We start from the raw sequence: 23,961 nt of genomic DNA on the forward strand, positions 1-23,961 counted from the left end.
GTCAACTGATATCTGACAAGGGAGCCAAGAATACTCAACAGAGGGAAGATAGTCTCTTCAATAATGGTGCTGGAATAATTGGGTATTCACATGTAGAAGAATGAAACTGGACCACACACACAAATATTAACTTGAAATGGATTAACAACTTAAATATAAGACCTGAAACTATGAAACTTCTAGGAGAAAACAAGGCTCCTTGACATAGGTCTTGATCCAGATTCTCTGGATCTGACACTAAATCACAAGCAACAAGATAAAAAATTAACAAGTGGGACTACATTAGACTAAAAAGCTTCTGTACAGCAAAAGAAACTATCAACAAAGTGAAAAGACAAACTACAGAGTGGGAAAAATATTTGCAAACCATATGTCTTATAAGGGGTTAATATATAAAATATATAAAGGATGGATATAATTCAATCCAAAAAACCCCAATAACCCAATTAAAGAAATGGGCAAAGGACCCAAATAGATATTTTCCCAAAGAAGATATACCAAAGGCCAACAGGTACATGAAAAGATGCTCAACATCAGTAGTCATGCAGGGAAATGCAAGTCAAAACCACAATGAGATGTCATTTTATGCCTGTTAAAATGACTATCATCAAAAAGACAAGAGATAACAGGGGCGCCTGGCTGGCCAAGTCAGAAGAGCATGTGACTCTTGATCTCAGGGTTGTGAGTTCAAGCCCTATGTTGGGTGTAGAGGTTACTTAAATATATCTCGGGGTTGTGAGTTCAAGCCCCATGTTGGGTGTAGAGATTTACTTATATATATGGAGAGAGAGAGAGAGAGAGAGAGAGAGAAGAGATAACAAATGCTGGTGTGGAGGTGGAGGAAATTGAATCCTTGTGCACTGTTGGTGTGATTGTAAATTGATATAGCCGCTATGAAAAACAATATAGTGGATCTTCAAAAAACTAAAAATAGAGCAGCCATATGATCCAGCAGTTTTGCTTCTTCCTTTTTTTTAAGGATTATTTATTTATTTTGAGAGAGAGAAAGAGTGAGCAGAGGAGGGGCAGAGAGAGAATCCCAAGCAGGATCCATGCTGCCAACACGGGGCCTGACAATGGGGCTTGAACCCACGAACCATGAGCTCATGACCTAAGCCGAAACCAAGAGTTGGACGCTCAACCGACTAAGCCATGTAGGTGCCCCCAGTAATTTCGCTTCTGGGAATATATCCAAAGGAAATGAAAACACTAACTTGACAAGATATCTGCTCCCCACCTGCCAGTTCATAGCAGTGTTATTTACAACAGCCAATATATATAAACAGCTAAGTGTCCTTTGACAGATGAGTGGATAAAGAAATTATGGTATATATACAATATTGTTTAGCCATAAAAAATGAGGAAATCCTACCATTTTCAGCAATGTGTATGGACCTTGAAAGTGTTATGCTAAAGGAAATGGGTCAGAAAAAAAAAAGGAAATAGGTCAGAGAAAGGCAAATACTGTGCAATCTGTCTTATGTCTGAATACCCCCTCACCAAAACCAAAAACCAAATTCAAAGACAAAGAAATAAGACTTGTGGTTACCAGAGGTGGAAGGTAGGATGAGGGGGAATTAGAGGAAGTGGTTAAAGGTACAAATTTACATTTATAAGATAAATAAGTCCTGGGGATGTTATGTATAGCATGGTGATTACAGTTAACATTACTGTGTGGGGTATAGGAAAGGTGTTAAGAGAGTAAATCCTAGGAGTTCCCATTCTTACAAGGAGAACATTTTTGTTTTTTCTTCTTTCTTTCCTTTTTATTGTATCTATACAAGATGATGGATGTTAGCTGAACCTATTGTGGTAATTGTTTCACAGTATATGTAAATCAGACCATCATGTTCTACACCTTAAACTTATACAGTGATGTATGTTAATCATTTCTCAATAAAACTGGGGGAAAAACTCCTAAAACAAAGTACTTAAGTTCCTTCTATCTTCATAGCTTCAGTTTCTTTTCATTCATTTAATAAGTATTTATTGAGTATCTATTATATGCCAGTTACTTTTTATTTATTTATTTATTTTTACTGTTTATTTATTTTTGAGAGAGAGAGAGCACGAGCAGAGGAGGGGCAGAGAGAGAGGGGGACGCAGAATCTGAAACAGGCTCCAGGCTCTGAGCTGTCAGCACAGAGCCCAATGCGAGGCTGGAACTCACCAACTGTGAGATCATGACCTGAGCCGAAGTCGGACGCTTAACCAACTGAGCCGGCCACTTCTTTAAAAAATGAGGCATAATTGACATACAATACTATATTAATTTCAGGTGTATCAATGATTCAAAATTAGTGTTTATTGCTAAATAATCACTATAGCAGGTCTAGTTAACATTTTTTTTTTAAAAATTAAAGTTTATTCATGTATTTTGAGAGAGACAGGGAACATGAGCAGGGAAGGGGCAGAGAGAAGAGGGAGAGAGAGGATCCGAGCACTTTCTGCACTGTCAGTGTGGAGCCTGACGTGGGGCTCTATCTCACCACCATGAGATCATGACCTGAGCTGAAACCAAGAGTCAGATGGCTGACCGACTGAGCCACTCAGGTGCCCCTAGATAACATTGGTTAACCATACTTAGTCACAAATTCTTTTTTTTTTTTTTTTACCTGTGAGAAGAACTATGAGAGGATATACTCTCAGCAACTTTCAGATACGTAGCATCAGATTTGAGCTACGGATTCACAATCCTTTTTCTTTAAGATCTAAATTGTATTGAATATATTGAGTAAGCCAAAGATGAACTCACTGACTTTAGGATAAAAAACTTGTCACACTATGTCTAGAAATACTGGAATTTAAATAAAATTTTGAAAAAAAAAAAGAAAGCTTTGGAGACTTCTGGTGCTTTTTTTTTTTTCTTTCCTAGTTTTAATTTAAATTCTAGTTAGTTAACATACAGTGTAATACTAGTTTCAGGTGTAGAATTTAGTGATTCAACAGTTCCATACAACAGCCGGTGCTCATCACAAGTGCCCCCCTGAATACCCATCACTCATCGTCCATCTAGCCCATTCCCCTGCCCAACTCCCCTTCAGTAACCATCAGTTTGTTCTTTTTTTTAAGTTTATTTATTTTTTTGAGAGAGAGACAGAGAAAGACAGCAAGAGCAGGGGAAGGGCAGAGAGAGAGAGAGAGAGAGAGAGAGAGAGAGAGAATCCCAAGCAGGCCCTGCACTTTTAGTGTGGAGCCTGATGTGGGGCTCGAACTCTGAGATCAAGACCTGAACCAAAATCAAGAGCTGGATGCTCTCTACCTAGTAAGCCACCCAGGCACCCCCATTGGTTTGTTCTTTATAGTTAAGAGTCTGTTTCTTGGTTTGCTTCTCTCTCTCTCTCTCTCTCTCTCTTTTTTCTTCTCCCTAGAGAATTCTGGCAGTTTTTGTTGTTGTTCTTGTTTGTTTGTTTTTGTTTTGTTTTGTTTTGAGAGTAGCCTACCTGTATATATGTATATTTAAAAAAATGTTTTAATGTTTATTTTAGAGAGAGAGAGACACACAAACACACAAGTGGGGAAGGGCAGAGAGAGAGACAGAATCTGACGCAGGCTCCAAGCTCTGAGCTGTCATCCCAGAGCCCCATGTGGGGCTTGAACCCACAAACTGTGAGATCATGACCTGAGCCAAAGTTGGGCGCTTAACTGACTGAGCCACCCATGTGCCCCAAGCCTACCTATATTTGTAAAGTGAGCTGTGGATGCTTTAATTACCTTTGCAGCAGTATATATTTGTGAGTTGGGGTTTTCATTATTTTTAAGTACAAAACAATTTTGATGTTCAATATGGCATATATGGTGCCTTCTCGAGATCACCTTGTAGTTCAATGTTCTTAGTCTGGCTAAGCAAAAAACTTTCACTGGGCTATATCTTCTAAAAAAATTAACTTTAGTCTGTATTTTAAATGAACTGTCCTGCATTGAATACATTAATAATCAGTCTTAAAATAGGTTGATAACTGGGGCACCTGGGTGGCTCAGCCAGTTAAGTTAAGCTCTTGGCTTTGGCTCATGTTATGATCTCACGTTTTGTGAGTTTGAGCCCCACTTCGAGCTCTGTGCTGGCAGTGAGGAGTCTGCTTGGAATTCTCTCTCTCACCCTCTGTTTCTGCCCCTCCCTTGCTCATGTGCTCAGTCTCTCTCTCTCTCTCTCTCTCTCTCTCTCTCTCTCTCTCTCTCAAAATAAATAAATAAATAAACTTAAAAAAAAGCACAATTCTTTATGAATTTGTTTTAATTTTTTTTAGCGTTTATTCATTTTTGAGACACAGGGAGATAGGGTGTGAGTGGGGAGGGGCAGAGAGAGGGAGACCCAGAATCCGAAGCAGGCTCCAGGCTCTGAGCTGTCAGCGCAGAGCCCCACGCGGGGCCTGAACCCACGGGATCATGACCTGAGAGGCAGTCAGATGCTCAACCGACCGAGTCACGCAGGCGCCCCATTTATGAATTTGTTTTAAAGATTTTAAGTGTAGATATTGCCTTTGCTATTGTAAAAAGTCCAATAGAGTCTTCTTCTTTCTCAAAAGACACATGCTATAAAAGAGAGGGGAAGTGATGAATAAATGTATTTTACATAAACAAGAATTTGTTAAATGTAACAAACATTTAAACAGTTTAGACAAGTTTAGACATGAGAAATTTTAGTGACCTTATTTTTGTCTCTTATTTCTGTATCATTATACAAATAACTACAACTATGTCACTAGAGGATTTTTTTGTTTCTTCATTTATTTAGTGTTGAATTAATTGTACTGTATACTGTATAATGTGAAGTATGTTATAAAAACACACTTCTTACTCATCAAAGTATTATTTAGTGAGTGTTCTTTCTGTAATTCCTTGAGAGAAGTGAGGAACTAGAGTGTATGCCTCTTTCCCACTTCTTAAAAATTCAGAAGAATGCCTTGGAGAATTATATTGTCACTTAAGTTTACCTCTCAGAGTGGTTAGTATCTACACAAACACATTTCTATGATATAGTAAAAAACCGCTATTCATTAAAATTTAATTGTAGTTAGTTTTTGCTTTTAAAGGCTCTTTGTGAAAATTTTATTACTTTGATATACCTGAAAATTTCCTAAAATGATGAACTTTTATCTTGTTTCTTTAAAAAGAATAACTTTTGGCATATCATTAAAGTTAATATTAATTAATTTTTCTTGGTATTATTGAATGCATTCTTGCATTCTGCATTGTCGCAACTGCTATGAAAGTAAAAAATATAATTAATCCAACAAACATACAAAATATCCATATATTCTAGACTGGCACAGTGCAAATACAGAGTTTACTGAGATAACAAAGGACAGACTGAAGTACCTGCAAAGCCAGTTGAGAAACAGGGAATACATATATTAGGCACTGGAATGATGTTTTATATTGAATGTTATAGGTAAAATAAATTTTATTCATTCAACAGCGACCTATTAAATAATAGTTTAGCAATTCTTTTAAATATGTGTGCTGTATTATATGTTAATTGTTATATGAAGCTACTGAATTCTTTTTTATTCATGACTTATTTAAACAATTGATTGATAACAAAGGAACTGTGTATTTTAATGACACTTCATATGCCTCTGTTAGTGGGATCCTCAGGATGTTTATGAGAGGTATACAGAATTAAACTTGTATCACCTTATGTTCTTAGAAGTCCGTGCATCGATAACTGATAAAAATAAATTCTACAAGGAGGATATTATACTTTTATCCAATTTACAATTTTTATTTTATGTGTAACTTCTAGGCAACGTGGTTTCCAAAATCTGACTGCTGTATAATTTAAAAGTTTATCTTTCCTTTTGTCTACTAAGGAATAAAGGAATAAAACAAGCCTCACATTTTTGAACACAGGGCCTCTGTGATATTGTTCTGTCTGACTTAGAAAACCACTGATTGATTACCTTCTCAGCCAATGTTGCTATTCATTGTTGAACCATATGTACTCTTAGAATTATAAAGCATTTTTTTTCTATTGGATAAAACTGGCCAGATATACTTTTTGTGTATATTTAAATTAATTCCAACAGCAGAGACTCTGGAAATGTAGAAAGGCATACTACTGAATTTAAATAATCTCTCCATGCTTGTCATTTTACATGGATAGTATCATAAAACAAGTAACGACAGATTAAGACCTGCCTAGCAGAGGGAAAACTAAATTACATGACTTTTATTAAGGCATAAATAAACCTATTAACCATTATCTGGAATACCAATTAGTAGACAGTGCACTGACAATTTTATTTATCAACATTAAACACAATTATTAATTACAAACCTGATGAATCTAGCAGTAAGCAGGCCATGTTGGATATGCTGGGACCTTAAGTCCATTATGTGAGAGGGATGATTACCGAAATCCTGTGGGGAAATAAGTAATTGTCGTTGTAAAATTTTAATTGCCTTGGAATAAGGCAAATTATATTTTCTTGTCCGAGCATATAAATAGTTTGACATTAAGGTAACAAGCGTCAGTAGTTGTAAATAGAAAATGAATTTATGTTAGGTTTTAAAACAAAGAAAAGAGTGATGATGAATTTTTAGTGTCATAGTGGTTTAGTGTAAATGATATAATGTAAATGAATGCAGATTTTCTTTAGCTGTATTGTTTAATAGGTAATCTATTTTCTGCATTCCTTTTTTCATAGTGAAAATTAATGTGGGAGGGGACTTTTTGAATGAATTACTACAGGTGAATGGGGATTGTATAATTGAGAAAATATTTTAATTGTGTGGTGATTGGCAGAGTTGTAAAATGAGCAAGAGACAGTTCACATTTTCATCGTGTCTTTTTTTTTTTTCCGAAGATCCAAATTCCAGAATTTGTGGACATTTACTCGTAGGTGCAGCCAAGAATTCTTTTGCAAAACTCATGGATAAAATTAGTTTGGCAATGGAGAGCATACCTTTGCATAGTAGCAAGAGTATTACATATGTAGAAAAAGATTCTCTGGTTCAGAGGCTGGCTCGTGGACTTCATAAAGTAAATACCCTGGCCCTGAAGTATGGTCTACATGGTCATGTGCCCATTTTGGTATGTATGCAACTTCATTACACAGTGACTTTAGAACTTGTAAATTTAATTCTGAATCACACTTATTTGTAGTTTAAATTAGTTGTGCATGAATGTATCTAGATTTCCTTTGGATGTCATGTAATCTTTTTTTTTTTAATGTTTATTTGAGAGAGAGAGACAGAGAGAGAGAGAGCATGCATGAGCAGCAGGAAGGGCAGAGGGAGAGGAGAGAGAGAATCTGTGCTGTCAGTACAGAGCCTAACACGGGGCTTGATCCCATAAACCATGAGATCATGACCTGAGCCGAGATCAAGAGTCAGATGCTTAGCCGACTGAGCCATCAAGGCGCCCCAGACTTCGTGTAGTCTTTTAATGTAATACTAATAGCACTTAAATGTCAAAGTGTCTTAAATATCAAAATATAAAAGTTCTGGCCTGAGTTGTGGATTTACTGTTTTCTGTAAGTGGACTGCAACAGAATTCTATGAGACATAAACAGATGTCAGTTCCATTTTCTAGCCCTCTAGATTATTTATTTTCTTTCGTTGTTCATTTCATATAAACCAAATTATTGGTCACATAAAAAATAAAGCTTTTACCTCTAAGTTTCTGTTACAGCTAGTATTGTTTTCTGTATAATCTAAGATACATTTAAGTTGGTAAAAGGGCCATTGCCCCTGATTTATTAGTCAACCTGTAGTTACTGCTTGTAAAATTGCTCTTGATTAACAACAGAAAAGCACAGCATCATTACAGAAGCAGATATTTGGATTTACACAAAGACTGCACGCGGCAGAAGTGGAGCGCCGTTCACTGCGTTTGGAGGTCACAGAATTCAAACGAAACGTGAATGAAATGAAAAAGGAGCTCGACAAAGCCCAGGGTCTCCAAATGCAATTAAATGAATTTAAGCAGTCGGTAAGTATGTGTGATTTAAAATACCGTGGCTCTAGCGTGCTCTTCGCTGATACATATGCACACACATATGATCTGTAGATCTACAGATTTCTTTTAGCTTTTTGTTGTTTGTTTTCTCAGATAATTCAGAAGACTTCCCTTCTAAAATTTCCAACAGTACTGCATTCTATACAGTCAAAGTTGCTGGGAGACTAGATCTTAAATATTCTCGCCACAAAAAGAAGTGATAATCATGTCATATGATAGAGTTGTTAGCTAGTGCAATATTGGTCATCATACTGTAACATATAAGTGTATCAAGTTACACAGGTTGCACACCTTACACAGTCTTATATCTCAATTATACCTCAAAAAACAGGAGTTAATACCATGCTTAAGGGAATACTGATTCTGTGTCAGCAGAACTCACAGCCTGTTAAAATGTATATGGTGGCTGAAAGTGTAGAAAAGAGTAAGTTATAGTTAGGAGAGATTAACTGCTTTAGCAAACAAACCCCCAAATGTGTACTAAAAGATAATAAAATGCTTCTCCCAATTGAAGAGTCTGGTGTTTGGAATAGGAGGTGGGATGTTCTCTCTTTTTCTTTTTATATTAAATATTTTGAGTACATTGGATTATTTCTTTTGAAATCAAATTGCTTTTCCAAAGAAATGTTCAATCTAACTTCCATCAAACTCATACATTATTTAAGAAAGCAGAAGATAGCTGAGCAAAGGGAGGCTAGGTACCAAATAACATTAAATCAAGATCAAAATGTGTAAATATATGAAGCACAGTAACATGGAGATACGCACATACTCTGCTGCCCAGGTTCGTTAGTCACACTGCTGTTTTTAATGTGGATATAGGAATATAGAGTTAAGACGTTACCCTGTAACTTCAAAATTGTATTCAACTGATGACAACTAATATAAATATGAATACAAAATTTGTTTCCCAAATCTAGCAGCAAGCTACTTTTAGTACCCTCTTCTTTGGGGAATCTTTGCAAGTTCAACTTCAGTTTAAATGGCTAATTTGGAGGGGCACCTGGATGGTTCAGTCGGTTAAGTGTCCGACTTCGGCTCAGGTCATGATCTCACAGTTCGTGAGTTCGAGCCCCGTGTCAGGCTCTGTGCTGACAGCTCAGAGCCTGAAGCCTGCTTCAGATTCTGTGTCTCCCCCTTCCCTGCTCCCACTTTGTCTTTCTGTCTCTCAAAAATGAATAAACGTTAAAAAAATTTTTAAAAAAGGCTAATTTGGAATGTGCAGTTTTAACATTTGTGGAAACAGAGGGGCAGATAGCAGTTTAGTTACTAATCCTATGATAATGTAAATTGCTAATGTTAATTATTATTTCAAATAGCTGTGCTTTCAAAGGGCAAAAAGTTCCTATAAATTAGGTCAAGTAATCGTGAATAACCCTTCTGATTGAAGATAAGTAATACTTCTCTTATGAGTGAATGTCTAAAGACACTGATTTTTGGGGTGCCTGGGTGGCTCAGTCGGTTAAGCGTCTGACTTCGGCTCAGGTCATGATCTTGCAGTTTGTGAGTTCGAGCCTCACTTCCGGCTCTGTGCTGACAGCTCAGAGCCTGGAGCCTGTTTCAGATTCTGTGTCTCCCTCTCTCTCTGCCCCTCCCCTCCCGCTTGTGCTCTGTCTCTGTCTCTCAAAAATGAATAAATGTAAAAAAAAAAAAATTAAAAAAAATAAAGACACCCATTTTTCCCTCACTTTCTTAGTTTTTTGTTCAGAGAAGGTAAAATTTTAGAGCTGGCTTAACATTTTTTTTATTATAAAAGTAATACACGATAGCTATAAATAAAAATACAAAAAAGTTTAAAGAAGAAAGTTCAAATCACCGTAATTGCACTGCCCATAACCAATTACTACTGAATTGTGGATGAGTTTTGTTCCCCACATATTTTGGTGTGTTTTTTGTGTGAAGATGCAAGCTTTTATGACAGTTGTAGTTTAGAATGATTTTGCATGTACAATTTGCAAAAAACATATATACAAATATTAATATTCACTTACAATATTATAAGCATTTCCTGTGTCACTTATCAATTTTATTTTAGATGAAATGAATAGATCATAACATAATTATAATCTAATTTATAATTATAATTATAATTTATAATGTATAATTATAAATGATTAGATTTTAGATTTTCCTAATTCTATCATATTGATGTATCAAAATTTGACTATTCTCTTATTTTTATTTACTTTTAATGTTTATTTGTTTTTGAGAGAGAGAGAGAGAGAGAGAGAGAGACAGAGACAGAGCATGAGCAGGGGAGGGGCAGAAAGAGAGGGAGACACAGAATCTGAAGCAGGCTCCAGGCCCTGAGCTGTCAGCACAGAGCCTGATGCGGGGCTCGAACTCATGAACTGCGAGATCATGACCTGCGCTGAAGTCAGATGCTTAACCGACTGAGCCACCCAGGCGCCCCTTGAGTATTCTCTTATTAATAGATGCTTCATTTTTTCCAATTTTTTACCATTATACTTAAGCATAAAGAGCTATTTATTTATTTTGAGAGAGAGAACAAGCAGGGGATGGACAGAGAGAGAGAGAGAAAGAGAGAGAATCTCAAGCAGGCTCCACGCTGTCGATGCAGAGCCTGATGTGGGGCTCCATCTCATGAATCCTGAGATTATGACCTGAGCCGAGATCAAGAGTTGGGCACTTAACCAGCTGAGCCACCCAGGTATCCCAACAGCTGTTTATACTTTTAATAGCCAGTTCCTTTGGAGGGTGTATCTGCCTCCTTTTGATTTGCTTTTAATTGTTTGTACTAACTAAATCTGGGATGTAGAGGTGGTCTGCCAAAATGGAAAGAAACAGCTATTGATACGATTTGAGATTTAGAATAAGTCAACTTTTTTTTTAGATTTAGATAATAGTGACTTTCCTGAAAATTGGAAGATTATATATGTTGCTTTCTGGAATATATGTGAGGAATTGTAGGTATTGTATACAATATGATTTTCTAGTCCTTAGCTAAGTAGTAGTAAAACAAGCTACCATCTTATCTTTGATTAGTTTGGAAGTAGTCAGACTCAATTTCTAGAATCCAGCAGAAGGTTAGAGTTTGAAGAAAAGTTGCTGGAAGGTGACAGAATCCTCTTATAAGAACTTTGGTTGAATAAGTGGCTTGCAGCAAAAGCTAACATGCTCCAGGAAATGTTTAGTGTGAATTACTTTCACTAAAGTGTAGAAATAAAAATAGCATTAATTGAAGTAATAATTGAATGAATGAGAGATGTACCTTTATATTTGTTGATTTTTTAAAACATTTATTCATTTTTGAGAGACAGACAGAGACAGAGCATGAGCAGGGGAGGGGCAGAGAGAGAGGGGCACACAGAATCCAAAGCAGGTTCCAGGCTCTGAGCTGTCAGCACAGAACCCGACACTGGGCTTGAACTCATGGAACCATGAGATCATGACCTGAGCTGAAGTCGGACGCTTAACTGACCGAGCCTCCCAGATGCCCCGAGTACCTTTATATTTGGACATACAGTTGTAAGGTGTAACATTATAAAGTGATGATTTCTAACATTTAATGACACTATTGACCATGTATAAGGCACTGACCCTAAGCGCTTCAAGGAGTTGATTCACTTAGTCCTCTTATATCAGTAACAGTTCCAAATTATTATCTTTGTTTTACAAACAAGGGATATGGGACACAGAGCAGCTAAGTAACTTGCCCAAAGTCACATAGTTAGTAAGTGGAAATGACAGCATTTGAACCTAAGTCGTCTGGCTGCAAAACTCACGCTTTTGACTACTTCACTCCAGTGGTTAATGTTTATATCTAGCTGTGTGAGTAAAAGGCTTGTTTCATTAAAAACAGAATAGATGGGGAAAATGCTGCTATTTTCCTCTAAAAAATGACGAGTATGATTGCAATCATCATCTTTCATTGATTTCAGGCCAAATATTTTCAGGAGGAGAATAAAATAGCTTCCTTAGAGTTGGTCTGAAATTGTAACATAAAGGAAAATGTCCTGCCTGCTGAAGCTATTCAGTTCTCTGCTTCTGAGCACCATGTTCACTGACCAATCTACTGACCTCTGTTCTTCAACAGCAAACTCCCATGATTTTTTTTCTTTATAAGTTCCTCACAACTGCTTTTATACACCGTCTCTTATTCTCCATTGCTATACTTGTTTCGTTCTGTTTGGTTTCTGAAGACAGAACAGAACTGAGCCAGTCTCTGAGAGGGATAAATGGACAAGAGAGAGAGGCTAAAATTAGCTAAGTTTTAAGGTGAAGGAGAAATTTTGGAGGGGTGGAAAGAAGTCCTGCGAAATCATGGGGATCTTGATTTATAGGGGCCAAGCAACAGATGGTCACCACGAGGAGTGGTACTTTAGAACAACATAACAAATAAAAGGTAGAAGAAATACAAAAATATCTGTTCATAAGACCCAGGAGAATGCTGTGGCATCAGTGACGAGAGGGATGTTAAGACGTTGAGATGAACAGGAGTGCCCAGAAGAGGCTGTTAGAGTTGATGTTCTGGAAGTGGAGGGTTTAGTTGTAATGGCGCAATGCGGAGAGTGAGGCAGCAGTGAGGAGGGAGCCAAAGATAGATGTTCGTCCAAATCTAAACCCTATAAAAGTATCAGTGATACATTAGATACGCCTTTACTGGATGGATCTCAGGAAATGATGCAACGTTCTTGTGTGCTTGTGATCGTTCCTATTATCTTGTGTCAACTTAAGTCATTTGGCATCTATTTTTATGCTATAATGTTGCTGTTGTTTATGCTATACTTTAGAATTTAATCAGTGTTGAGGAATGCATTATATATACCTTTGAAAAGGCAAATAATAGTAAAAGACAGTTGCTTCTGGAAAGTAGCACGCAAGGTACCTGGTGCCAAAGTAAAACTGAGTTAAGACTATATTATGATATAGGAAGATCCATGTAATAAACTCATCCTCAAACTTGGTTCTAGCAAAAATTTTTTCTCTGCATGAGATGCATGCTTGGCCCATGAGGAAACTATAACTAAGCACATTTGTCTCATGTGTCAGAAAACTCAGAGATAAAGTCCACATTCAACTACAATAATTTATATATTCCAGATGCCAAAAATCAATAGAATTTTTTTTCTGCTCTTCCTCTTCCCCCACCCTAAATTAAAAAAAATTTTTTTTAAATCAATTTGCTTTCTACTTGTGGTTAATTATATTCACCTCAAAACCTGTTCAACAATGGGACAGTTATCAGTCTTAAATATCTATATATCTATATCTATCTATATCTATCTACAGATCTATATCTATATAGGTGTATAGATAGATAGATAGATAGATAGATAGATAGATAGATAGATAGATACTGATATATACAGCATGGTTAGGTGGCTTGCATGGTTCCTTTTAGTTTTCCATATATATTTCACAGGTTACCTACCTTTTGTGAAACATTTCCTGTTCTTTGTACTTCAAGATCAAGATGTCTCTTGTTGTTTGACGTGTTAAGTTTCATTTGCTTAATTGTTTTGAACAGGAGATAATACATGTGTGTCCTGCCCTGGATTCCCCACCCCTTAAGGGATGGCCCCTGGCTAGAACTGTCTAGATAGATGTAGTGCTCTGTTCTATAAAGCAGTCATGATATTGTAAAAAAGGTGTTATATACTCTGGTGCACAGTTTTATTTGTAGATGTTTATGTCTGAATATTCTTTCATTCAACAAATATTTACTGAGTGCCTACTGAGTGCCAGGCGCTCTTCTGTGTGTTACGTGAGCATGCCGAATGGGGTCCCTGCCCAGCAGAGCTCATGTCCTTAAATAAGTGGTTGATGGCAGGGTGTGGGCAGGCAATAAAAATAGTGAATATATGTAGTGGATTTAGATAATGGTAATGACTATAAAGAAGACAAAGGAATATAGTAAGGAAGTGTGAGTAGTCACAGGAGTTGGGGAGGTCTGGTCTGGTAAGGATTCTTGAAGAAGGGGATTTTTGACCAGGGAGATCTGAAAGTAACATACACTAACACAGACTTTTGGGTAATCACTTCAAAGCATCGGAACTTGTGGGGTGCCTGGGTGCCTTATTCGTTTGACTGTCTAACTTCAGCTTAGGTCATGATTCTTGTGGTTCGTGAGTTTGAGCCTTGCGTCGAGTCCTGTGCTGAGAGCCTGGAGCCTGCTTAGGATTCTGTGTCTCCCTCTCTCTCTGTCCCTCCCCAACTTACATTCTGTCTCCCTCTCTCTTGAAAATAAATAAACATCAAAATAATAAGCATAGGAACTTGTTAAAGGCCTTAATTCTTACGATCATGTTCTTTATAAAAAGTGCTTGTGTATGAAATGTAAACTGAGCATTATGGATTTATTTGAACTTGAAATAAGTTTTTTAAGATTTTATTTGACTAAAAATGACAACACTTGGGGGTATAGCTGCTCTGCTTTTAAAACAAGAGTGATGTGTTTTTTTTTATCTCGACTTATGAAATTAAGAAAAACGAATTGTACTTTTGTCATGTATCGGACATTTTTGAAATGTGTGTGTTATACTCTATGTTAGCAAATATAGTTCTGAAAAGTGATGCAACAGTGCAGTTAGCTTACAAATGATTTTGTAACCTTTTCCCAGAAATTGATCACCCACGAGAAGTTTGAAAGTGCATGTGAAGAACTGAACAACGCGTTACTTCGGGAACAACAGGCACAGATGCTATTGAATGAACAGGCTCAGCAACTACAGGAGTTGAATTACAGACTTGAATTGCATTCCAGTGAGGAAGCTGACAAGAACCAAACTCTAGGAGAAGCTGTTAAGGTAGGAAGACATTGGTTGATTTCCTCTAGGTGTGGATCTCTGAGGGAATCATCTCTATCTCCTGAAGAGGGAGAAATTTTATCCTGTAAAAGTTTGTAAGGATGGAATGAACTTGGTTCTGAAACCTCAGTTCTAAGCATGCGTTCACGTGTATTGAAAATGTAAAAGCAGTTGAAAACTACTTGCTAGGTGAAAACAAAGTAGGGATTTTTTTTCCAGGAGTAATTTTCTAATTTTTTTTTTTCACTTATCTTCCTTTGTTTCTTCTCTTCACTTCTTTTCCTTTACTTGCTTTATACCCCCTGGCCATTGAGACTCTATGTATCTTCTGGATTTTGAAAAGTTTTGCATCTGGCTCTGTCTGATTCTTATCTAAGTGCATGTCTGGGGAGAAGGAAGGTTTGTTTAGGAAGAGTTGGTCTCCCTGTCATATATTTGTGGCAAAGATACCTAGAAGGGAAAAGAGAAGTTACAATAAAATAGTTGTCATTAAGAAAATTTCATTAGTGGATTTAGGACTATGGTATCTTTAGGACATGTTGGCTGCAAAGTGTAATAGAATTCTTGTTTCTGATTACATTTGTGGAGTTTTCACTAGTGAAGTTATACACACCAGAATGAAATAACTAATTTCAGGAAAACAAAAATTATATAATATAGCTTCTATATTGGGTATCCTATCTAAGCAGTAAGCAACTCAGAGTTGATATATAATTTATGATGCAAATAGTATATATTTATTCTAATAGCTTAATACTATACTACTAATAAGATAGTCAAAATTTAGTGAGAGCTTCCTATTTGCCAGGCACTATGCAAAATATTTTATAAGCTATTATCTCATATAATCCTCATACTAACTCTATGGGATAACTCCCATATTGTAAATGAGAAAACCAAGATACAGAGAGGTTACGCACATAACCACTGGTCAGTGCTAGACCTCGGGAGTCAGATTTCACATCTGCCTTCCTAACTGTTTCATTACATTTACTGTGGATTGACAGCACATGTATGCCAGACCCTGTGCTGCTATCTCTACATGAATTATTTTGTTTCATTCTTAAATTACCCCCATGAAATAGGCACTATGATTATTCCCAGTTTTGAAGTTATTATTTAAATGCCAGTTGGTTAACATACAGTGTAATATTAGTTTCAGGTGTACAATATAGTGATTCAGCAGTTCCATACAACACCCAGTGCTCATCACATTAAGTGTGCTCCTTAATCCCTGCCTACTTCACCCATCCCTTCATCCACCTTCCCTCTGGTAACCATCAGTGTGTTCTCCATAGTTAAGAGTCTGTTTCTTGGTTTGCCCCTCTCTCTCTCTTTTCTTCCCTTAGCTTGTTTGTTTTGTTTCTTAAATTCCACATATACGTGAAATCACATGGTATTTGTCTTTCTCTGACTTATTTTGCTTATCATAATACTCTCTAGCTCCATCCATGTCATTGCAAATGGCAAGATTACATTCTTTTTGATGGCTGAGTAATATTCCAGTGTATGTATATGTATATATATATATATGTGTGTGTGTGTGTGTGTGTGTGTGTGTGTATCTATCTATCTATCTATATTTATATATATCTCACCTCTTCTTTATTCATTCATCACTTTGTGGACATTTGGAATCTCTCCATCATTTGGCTGTTGTTGGTAATGCTGCTATAAACATAGGGGTGCATGTACCCCTTTGAGTCTGTATTTTTGTATCTTTTGGGTAAATGCCTAGTAGTGTAATTGATGGATCCTAGGGTAGGTAGTTCTATTTTTGTTTTTGAGGAACCTCTATACTGATCTTCAGAATGGTCACACCAGTTTGCATTCCCACCAATAGTGTAAGAGGGTTTCTCTTTCTGAATCCTCTGCCAACACCTGTTGTTTCTCTTTTTGTTTCTTCTTTTTTAAATGTTTACTTATTTTTGAGAAAGAGAGAGTGAGCAGGGGAGGGGCAGAGAGAGAGGGAGACAGAGAATCCCAAGTGGGCCCTGCACTGTAAGTGCAGAGCCTGACGTCAGTCTCCATTGCATGACCGTGAGATCATGACCTGAGCCGAAATCAAGACACTTAAGGGACTGAACCACGTAGGTGCCTTTGTTTTTTGTGTTGTTAGTTTAGTCTCATTGTTTTTATGATGAAACAGAGTGTTCAGTTGACTTGCTTGGGGTCTTCTGAGCTGGGATTTAGTGTTCTAGAAAAAATTAGAAAATATTGAAATTGAACAGAAGAAAATACAGATGACCTCAAGGAAAAATCGTCCCAGGATACTATTAATATTTTGGAGTATATTTTTCCTGATACATATATTAAGTCAAACCATTTCATGTTACTGTTTTTATAAGTCAAAAGCAGAAAAATGCCAGCAATTTTATATGGTTCAACCTAATATATATAGTTTTTCTTACCTAAATGAAAACATACTTATATGCTGTTTTATAACATACTACTTTATATATTAATAATAGTTGTATGCATTCTTACTAGTTGATATGACTCTGTTATATCAATGTTTTTTCCCTTTTGTAAACACAATTAATAAATATTCATTGTGTAAAAATAAGAAAATATCGATGAAGAAAAATAAAAATTAAGATTCCCAAATCATATCATTAGATATATCTACTGTCAAAATTTTGTTGTATATTATTTCAGATCTTACATTTTGTGAATATGGAAATATAACCAAATCTAGGTTAATAAAGTGCAATCATACTATTATATGTAAATTCTAATTTAGTTTCTGAAAACATCATGTCAAGAATTTCTTTCCATGCTAAGGTATATAGCAGTATCAACATCTTTAATGGCTGATAGAATTCTTTGAATATGCAGAATATTTTAACCTAGTTTCTTAATACAGTTTCTCTCCTTCTCTTCTTCCCTCCCTCTCTCTTCCTTCTTTCCTTCCTTCCTTCCTTGCCTCTTTCTTTCTTTCTTTCTTTCTTTCTTTCTTTCTTTCCTTCTTTCCTTATTTACCTCTATTATAAGTAATTCTAAGATGAGCAATCCTGTGGCTAAATATTTATACACATATCTGTAATTATTTCCTTATTATAAAATCCTAGATGAGGAATTACTAGGTGAAAAGCCACATGAAATTTAAAGTATAAATGTTATAAATTGGCCTACAGCAAATTTTTACCAGTTCACTTCTCTTGTAAAATATATGGTGATTTCACTTTTTTTTAAGTTTAATTATTTATTTTGAGAGAGAGAGAGGGAGCAGGGGAGGGGCAGAGAGAGGGGGAAAGAATCCCAAACAGGCTCTGCTATCAGTGTGGAGCCCGATACGGGGCTTGATCTCACGAACCGTGAGATCACGACTTGAGTGGAGATCAAGAGTCTGACACTTAACTGACTGAGCCACCCAGATATCCTGTGATTTCACTTTTTACCCAACCAGGCTATTACTATTGAAGAATTTTTTGTCATTTGATCAATATGGCATTTTTACTCTAATTTCTATTTCCTTGATTACTAGTCAAGTTGAACATTTTTAGAAATATGTTAGTCAACATTTTAATGCCTCATGTCCCGTTAATAGATAATGAAATTAACTAGGCTTTGACAAAGTGTATAACAGTGTCCTATGGAGTCTTTTCTTTCTGTAATAACTCGTGGTTTGTATTTAGGTGTAGTATCTTCCAGCAGAGAAAAAGCTGTTCATATTCATTTCTTTAAAATGCCAGTAGCTTAAATATTGTTGTCAGGAGTGGAGAATTGTCTAATTACTATCTGTTAATTAAAACTAGCAGGTGGTAATGTGAAAATGCTCTCTTGGGGGAGATGGCATAGTTCAACAGAAAAAGCACTGGCCTTGGAACAAGTATTTCTGAATTCAAATCCCAGTTCTGTCACTTGGGCAAATAACTTAACCTTTCTCAGCCTCAGGTTCATCTTCTGCAAAATGAGGGATAATGATACTTAAGTTACAGAATTTTTATGGGAATTAATTAAGATATTAGTTGAACAACAAGTATAAGCTTGATAAATATTCTTTTGTATTTTTCAGTAGTACGTAAGTAGTTTTTTACGTGTCCCTTTAAAAAAATAAAATGTATTGCTTCTTTATAAAAACAGAATAAGATCATGAATAGAAAATATGGAAAATACAAAAGAGAAAACAAGTTACTTATAACTTATTATCTGAAAACAACCAGTTAACACATTGGGGTTTTGTTTTTCATCATTTTCTATATGTAATAGTTTTCATAAATCATACTTTGGATGTGATGCTCAGAAAAGCCTTCCTTTATGAGACAACTATATTTAGAGCAAGATACCTATTGTATTACAGTAGTGCATTAAAGAGAAAAGGAATCTCCAAGGACAAAGGTATAACAACACCAACAAACCCCAATGAGTGGAATCAGAGTTAGCACTGTGAACAGATGCTGGGCTTACGCTGTAGGCAAATGCCAAAGTCAATGCTGGAAGTTGGAGACAAAGCTCTGGGCTCCACCAGTAGATCAGGCCTTGAACTTGTGGTTCCCACACTGAGGAATTGCCTAATAACCTGAATGGGATAATATCAGGTCAGTAATGTCTGGGCAAAAGCTAACGTAAAATTTTCTCTGGAAAAAAGCTTGTCTAATTTAGTTCCTTTAGGAGCCCGCTCCACACCCCCACCCTGCACTCCACCCCCTTCGCCCAAACTAAAGTCGATGAAGACATGGGCACATAAATAAATATTTTAATCTTTTAAAAAAAATTTTTTTAACGTTTATTCATAGAGAGACAGAGACAGAGACAGAGACAGAGAGACAGAGCACAAGTGGGAGAGGGGTGGAAAGAGAGACAGAGACGGAATCCGAAGCAGGCTCCAGGCTCTGAGCTGTCAGCACAGAGCCTGATGTGGGGCTCAAACTCACGAACCATGAGATCATGACCTGAGCTGAAATGGGATGCTTAGCTCATTAAGCCACCAAGGTGCCCCAATATGTTAATCTTCTATTCAGCCACATTGCTAAACTCTCTTGTCAATTTGAATAATACTCTGTCTGTACTTTGTAGGGTTTTCTACATAGACCGTTACATTATTTGTTCTATAGTGATGGTTTTTTCTTTTCCAAACCTTAATCTTTTAATTTTTTCCCTCTCCTTACTGCACTGGCTAGGATACAGTGTTGAGTAGAAGTGGAGGCAGCAAGCATCCTTACCATGCTCCCAATTTTGAAGAAGATCTTTCTTACTTTTCTCCATTAAGGAGAAAGTTTGCTATAGGTTTTAGTTGATAAATCCATATCGGGTTAAAGGGTTTTCTTCCTAGATTATGCATAAATAAAAAATCATGAATGGATTTTGGATATTATCAAATACATTTTTAAGTATCTATTGAGATAGTTATATGATTTTTCTCTCATTCTGTTAGCATGTTGAACTATATCAGAGATTGGCAAACTGTGGCCCACAGCCTGGGTTTGTATGGCCTGTGACCTAAGAATAACTTCGCAAATTAAAGGAACTCACTGAACTATGAGCAAGATGAAAAAAATATGAATAAGCATCTAGAAACACAGTAATGAAACTGTAGAATAACAAAGACAAAGAGGAAATCTTGAAACCTGTGGGCTTAGGAAAGACATTCTTTCTGTGGCTGATCTTGGATTAATGGAACTAGTTTAATAGTTATAAAATTCTCTAAGAACTCAAGTCAGTGAACGCAACATGCTTTGAAGGCAGGAATGATTTAGTTTTAGCATACCTCTCTATCATTGGGAATTATAGACAAATGGACATGGAAAGTGTAGTATGGAAGAAAGTGGAACAAGTTAAAGATTTGTTACTATCTTTTCTCTATGTCCCCACTCTGTTCTTTAGATATTTTATGTTGTTGACCTGGTCTATAACATCTTTAGTGCTACTGAAACACTAAAGCAGTTTTGTTAGGAAACCTTTCTTTTTCTAAAAAAAAAATTTAATGTTCATTTATTTCAGAGAGAGAGAGACAGAGAGAGAGAAGAAAGAAAGAGTGCACGCACAAGCGGGGGGTGGGGGCAGAGAGAGAGGGAGAGAGAGAATCCTAAGCAGGCTCTGTGATGACAGTTCACAGCCTGATGTGGGGCTCGAACTCACGAACTGTGAGATCATGACCTAAGCCAAAATCAAGAGTAGGATGCATAACCAATTGAGCCACCTAGACGCCCCAGGAAGCATTTCTTTATATGGTATAGTTTGTTAGATAATGAAAGCTACATAGCCAATGTATCTTATTTTTTTCTTGACTTCATGTAAGTTTAGATTTAAATTTAGTAACATTGATTCTAACCATTTTATCTTGGATCCTGCCTTACATAGTTTTATTTTTAATGACATACGTGAAAGAATGATTAAAATAAAATTTTATTTATTTATTTATTTATTTATTTATTTATTTATTTGAGAGAGAGAGAGAGAGAGAGAGAGAGAGCACACAGGCAGGAGAGGGGCAGAGAGAGAGAGGGCGAGAGAGGATCTTAAGATCCCACAACCCTGGGATCATGACCTAAGCCAAAATCAAAAGTTAGATGCTCAACTGACTGAGCCACCCAGGCGCCCCATAAAATAAACAGTTACTATAATGAGGGACTCAACTTGTAGGTCAAATACTTGCAGGAGCTCATACAGAAATTTGTATCTTACACTGGGTTGCTGCTGTAACCAACATCTAAAGTATGAGGCACTGGTTTAGAACAGATTAAGGGTATAATTCTCTTATTCTACATGGCCTCGAGGTAACCACCATTAAGTTCACTGCCTGCATGCATGCTTGGATATATGGCAATAAGGAAACCAGTAGTGAGGGTACTTCCAAGAAAAAATCTTGGAGTATTTATTGGTACCTGGCACTGACTGAAAGCAAACAGATTAAAAACCTGCCAACTTTTTGAGGCAGTTGTATTACCTAAGAAACCACAAGTCCAGACTAAAGTAGGCTTGTACTCTGAGCCTTAAACAATAAACCTTAAATGATCTATCATTTTCTTTTTTCTTTTCTTTTCTTTTCTTTTCTTTTCTTTCTATTCTCCTTCCTTCCTTCTTTCCTTCCTTCCTTTCTTTCTTTCTTTCTTTCTTTCTTTCTTTCTTTCTTTCTTTCTTTCTCTTTCTCTCTTCCTTCCTTCCTTCCTTTCTTGCCTCCTTCCTTCCTCCCTTCCTTCCTTTCTTTCGGCTTTATGCCTAGTGTGGAGCCCAACCCAGGGCTTGAACTCATGACCCTGAGATCAAGACCTGGTCTGAGATCAAGAGTCAGACACTTAACCAACTGAGCCGCCCAGGTGCTCTGATCTATCATTTTAATCAACTCCAAAGAAACCTATAGAATTCATAGAATTCCATACTGTAAATATCATTGTTTATTTAGTTATTCATCTGCTGATGGGCATCAGGTCTGTGGCATTTAAAAAATATATTATAGATTATAATAAGGGGAAACTGAATAGTTTTCCTGAAATGACATTGCTTATATGAAAAGAGATTTTTAAATTTCACTCTCTGTCTAGTAAATTTGACATTAAGAATGGCTGAATCATTAGGGGCACCTGGGTGGCTCAGTCGGGTAAGTGTGCACCTTCAGCTCAGATTATGATCTGACGGTTCATGGGTTCGAGCCTTGCATCGGGCTCTGTGCTGACAGCTCAGAGCCTGGAACCTGCTTCAGATTCTGTGTCTTCCTCTCTGCCTCTCCCCTGCTCACACTCTGTCTCTCTCTCTCTCTCTCTCAAAGATAAATAAACCTTAAAAAAATTTAAAAAAAAAGAATGAATCATTAAGATTAGAATAAAGGTATAGTTATAGTTGTTCCTCATTTTGTTTTGAGAAAAGTTAGGTATCTATTAAATTCTGATGACTTTCACTTATATCTGAAACATACTCGATGTGCTTATTATTTATAGAAAATTTAAAAATATTTATATATTTATAATATTATTTAATAAAGTTAATAATCTTTCTGTAAAGTTAAAAAATTACCTCCTGATTTATGTTTCTTAAAAAATAAATTCTGGGGGCACCTGGGTGGCTCAGTCAGTTAAGCGTTTGGCTCTTGATTTTGGCTCAGGTCATGATCTTGTGGTTTATGGGATCGAGCCCCAATTCGGGCTCTGTACCGACAGTGCAGAGCTTGCTTGGGATTCTCTCTCTTCCTCTCCTTCTGCCCCTCCCCAGCTCGAGTATGTGCATGCACACATTCTGTCTCTCTCAAAATAAATAAACTTAAAAAACAATTCTGCTCATCTAATTAATACACATATTTGAGCTATTACTGTGTGGAAAGTACGGGACTTACCTTTGTGGAGAATGTAGTGAATTTAGTTAAAAAAGAATACCTTTATCTTTTTTAAAAAAAATTTTATTGTTTATTTGTGTGTGTGTGTGTGTGTGTGTGTGTGTGTGTGTGAGAGAGAGAGAGAGAGAGAGAGAGAGAGAGAGAGAGACCGACCATGAGCGGGAGAGGGACAGAGAGAGAGGGACACACAGACTCCGAAGCAGGCTCCAGACTCGGAGCTGTCAGCACAGAGCCCGACAAGGGGCTCGAACTCACCAACCATGAGATCATGACCTGAGACAAAGTCGGACGCTCAACCGACTGAACCACCCAGGTGCCCCAAGAATACCTTTATCCTAATGCTTGGTGAGATTTTTGATATCACAATGGATGAGAGCATCTGAAACTATTATAAAATCTTAAATTCTCTGAATTGTCGCAATTTTGTAATTCTGTCCATGAAATATTCTAGACATTGGTTGAGAGAGAAAGGCTTAGGAAAAAAATAAGGATTTATTCACAGCAAGTTTCCCAAATAGTTCCTTTGTGTAACTTGGATCCAGCTCTTATTCATGTGCCCTTTTCCCTCAACTTTTATGTCACCTACCAACTTCTGCTGTGTTCTTTTATCCCACCACGTGGTAGCAGCCTCACAGGGTCTCAAAGACTTAATGCCTCTTCCAGCTCTCTGGATCATTCTTTACCTTCTTGCCACTGCTTTGGTTTTTTTTTTTGCTTAGGTATCAGTTTTAATAGAAAATTAACTCTGTGCTTTATTATTTTCCATTCTCAAACTTAATTACACTTAGATTATGGATGGGAAAGAAGAAGCAAGAGGAAAGAAGAGTACGTTTTTTAAAGTTCAAGTGAAATAATTTGCAAAGATATTTTGGAATTGTAGTAATTGTGGCAAAGGGTCACATTTTATAAATATTTACCTTCTTTTCATTAAAAAATTCTGCCTTTTATATTATTAATAA

The 23,961-nt window shown here is 36.6% G+C and overlaps 1 protein-coding gene across 11 annotated transcripts in view; it reads left to right on the plus strand.

Moving 5' to 3' along the window:
* Positions 1–23,961, plus strand: part of CCDC171 (coiled-coil domain containing 171) — a 308,137-nt gene that overhangs the window by 155,626 nt on the left and 128,550 nt on the right. For all 11 annotated transcript variants that reach the window (XM_078436783.2, XM_078436780.2, XM_078436779.2 and 8 more), the window contains 3 exons: positions 6,810–7,036; positions 7,754–7,936; positions 14,548–14,733. In XM_078436783.2, the coding sequence (XP_078292909.2) occupies positions 6,810–7,036; positions 7,754–7,936; positions 14,548–14,733 (596 nt within the window). The remainder of the gene's footprint in view (positions 1–6,809; positions 7,037–7,753; positions 7,937–14,547; positions 14,734–23,961) is intronic.

This window comes from Panthera onca, chromosome D4 (assembly GCF_046562875.1).
Source record: "Panthera onca isolate mPanOnc1 chromosome D4, mPanOnc1 haplotype 2, whole genome shotgun sequence".
Taxonomy (NCBI): Eukaryota; Metazoa; Chordata; class Mammalia; order Carnivora; family Felidae; genus Panthera; species Panthera onca.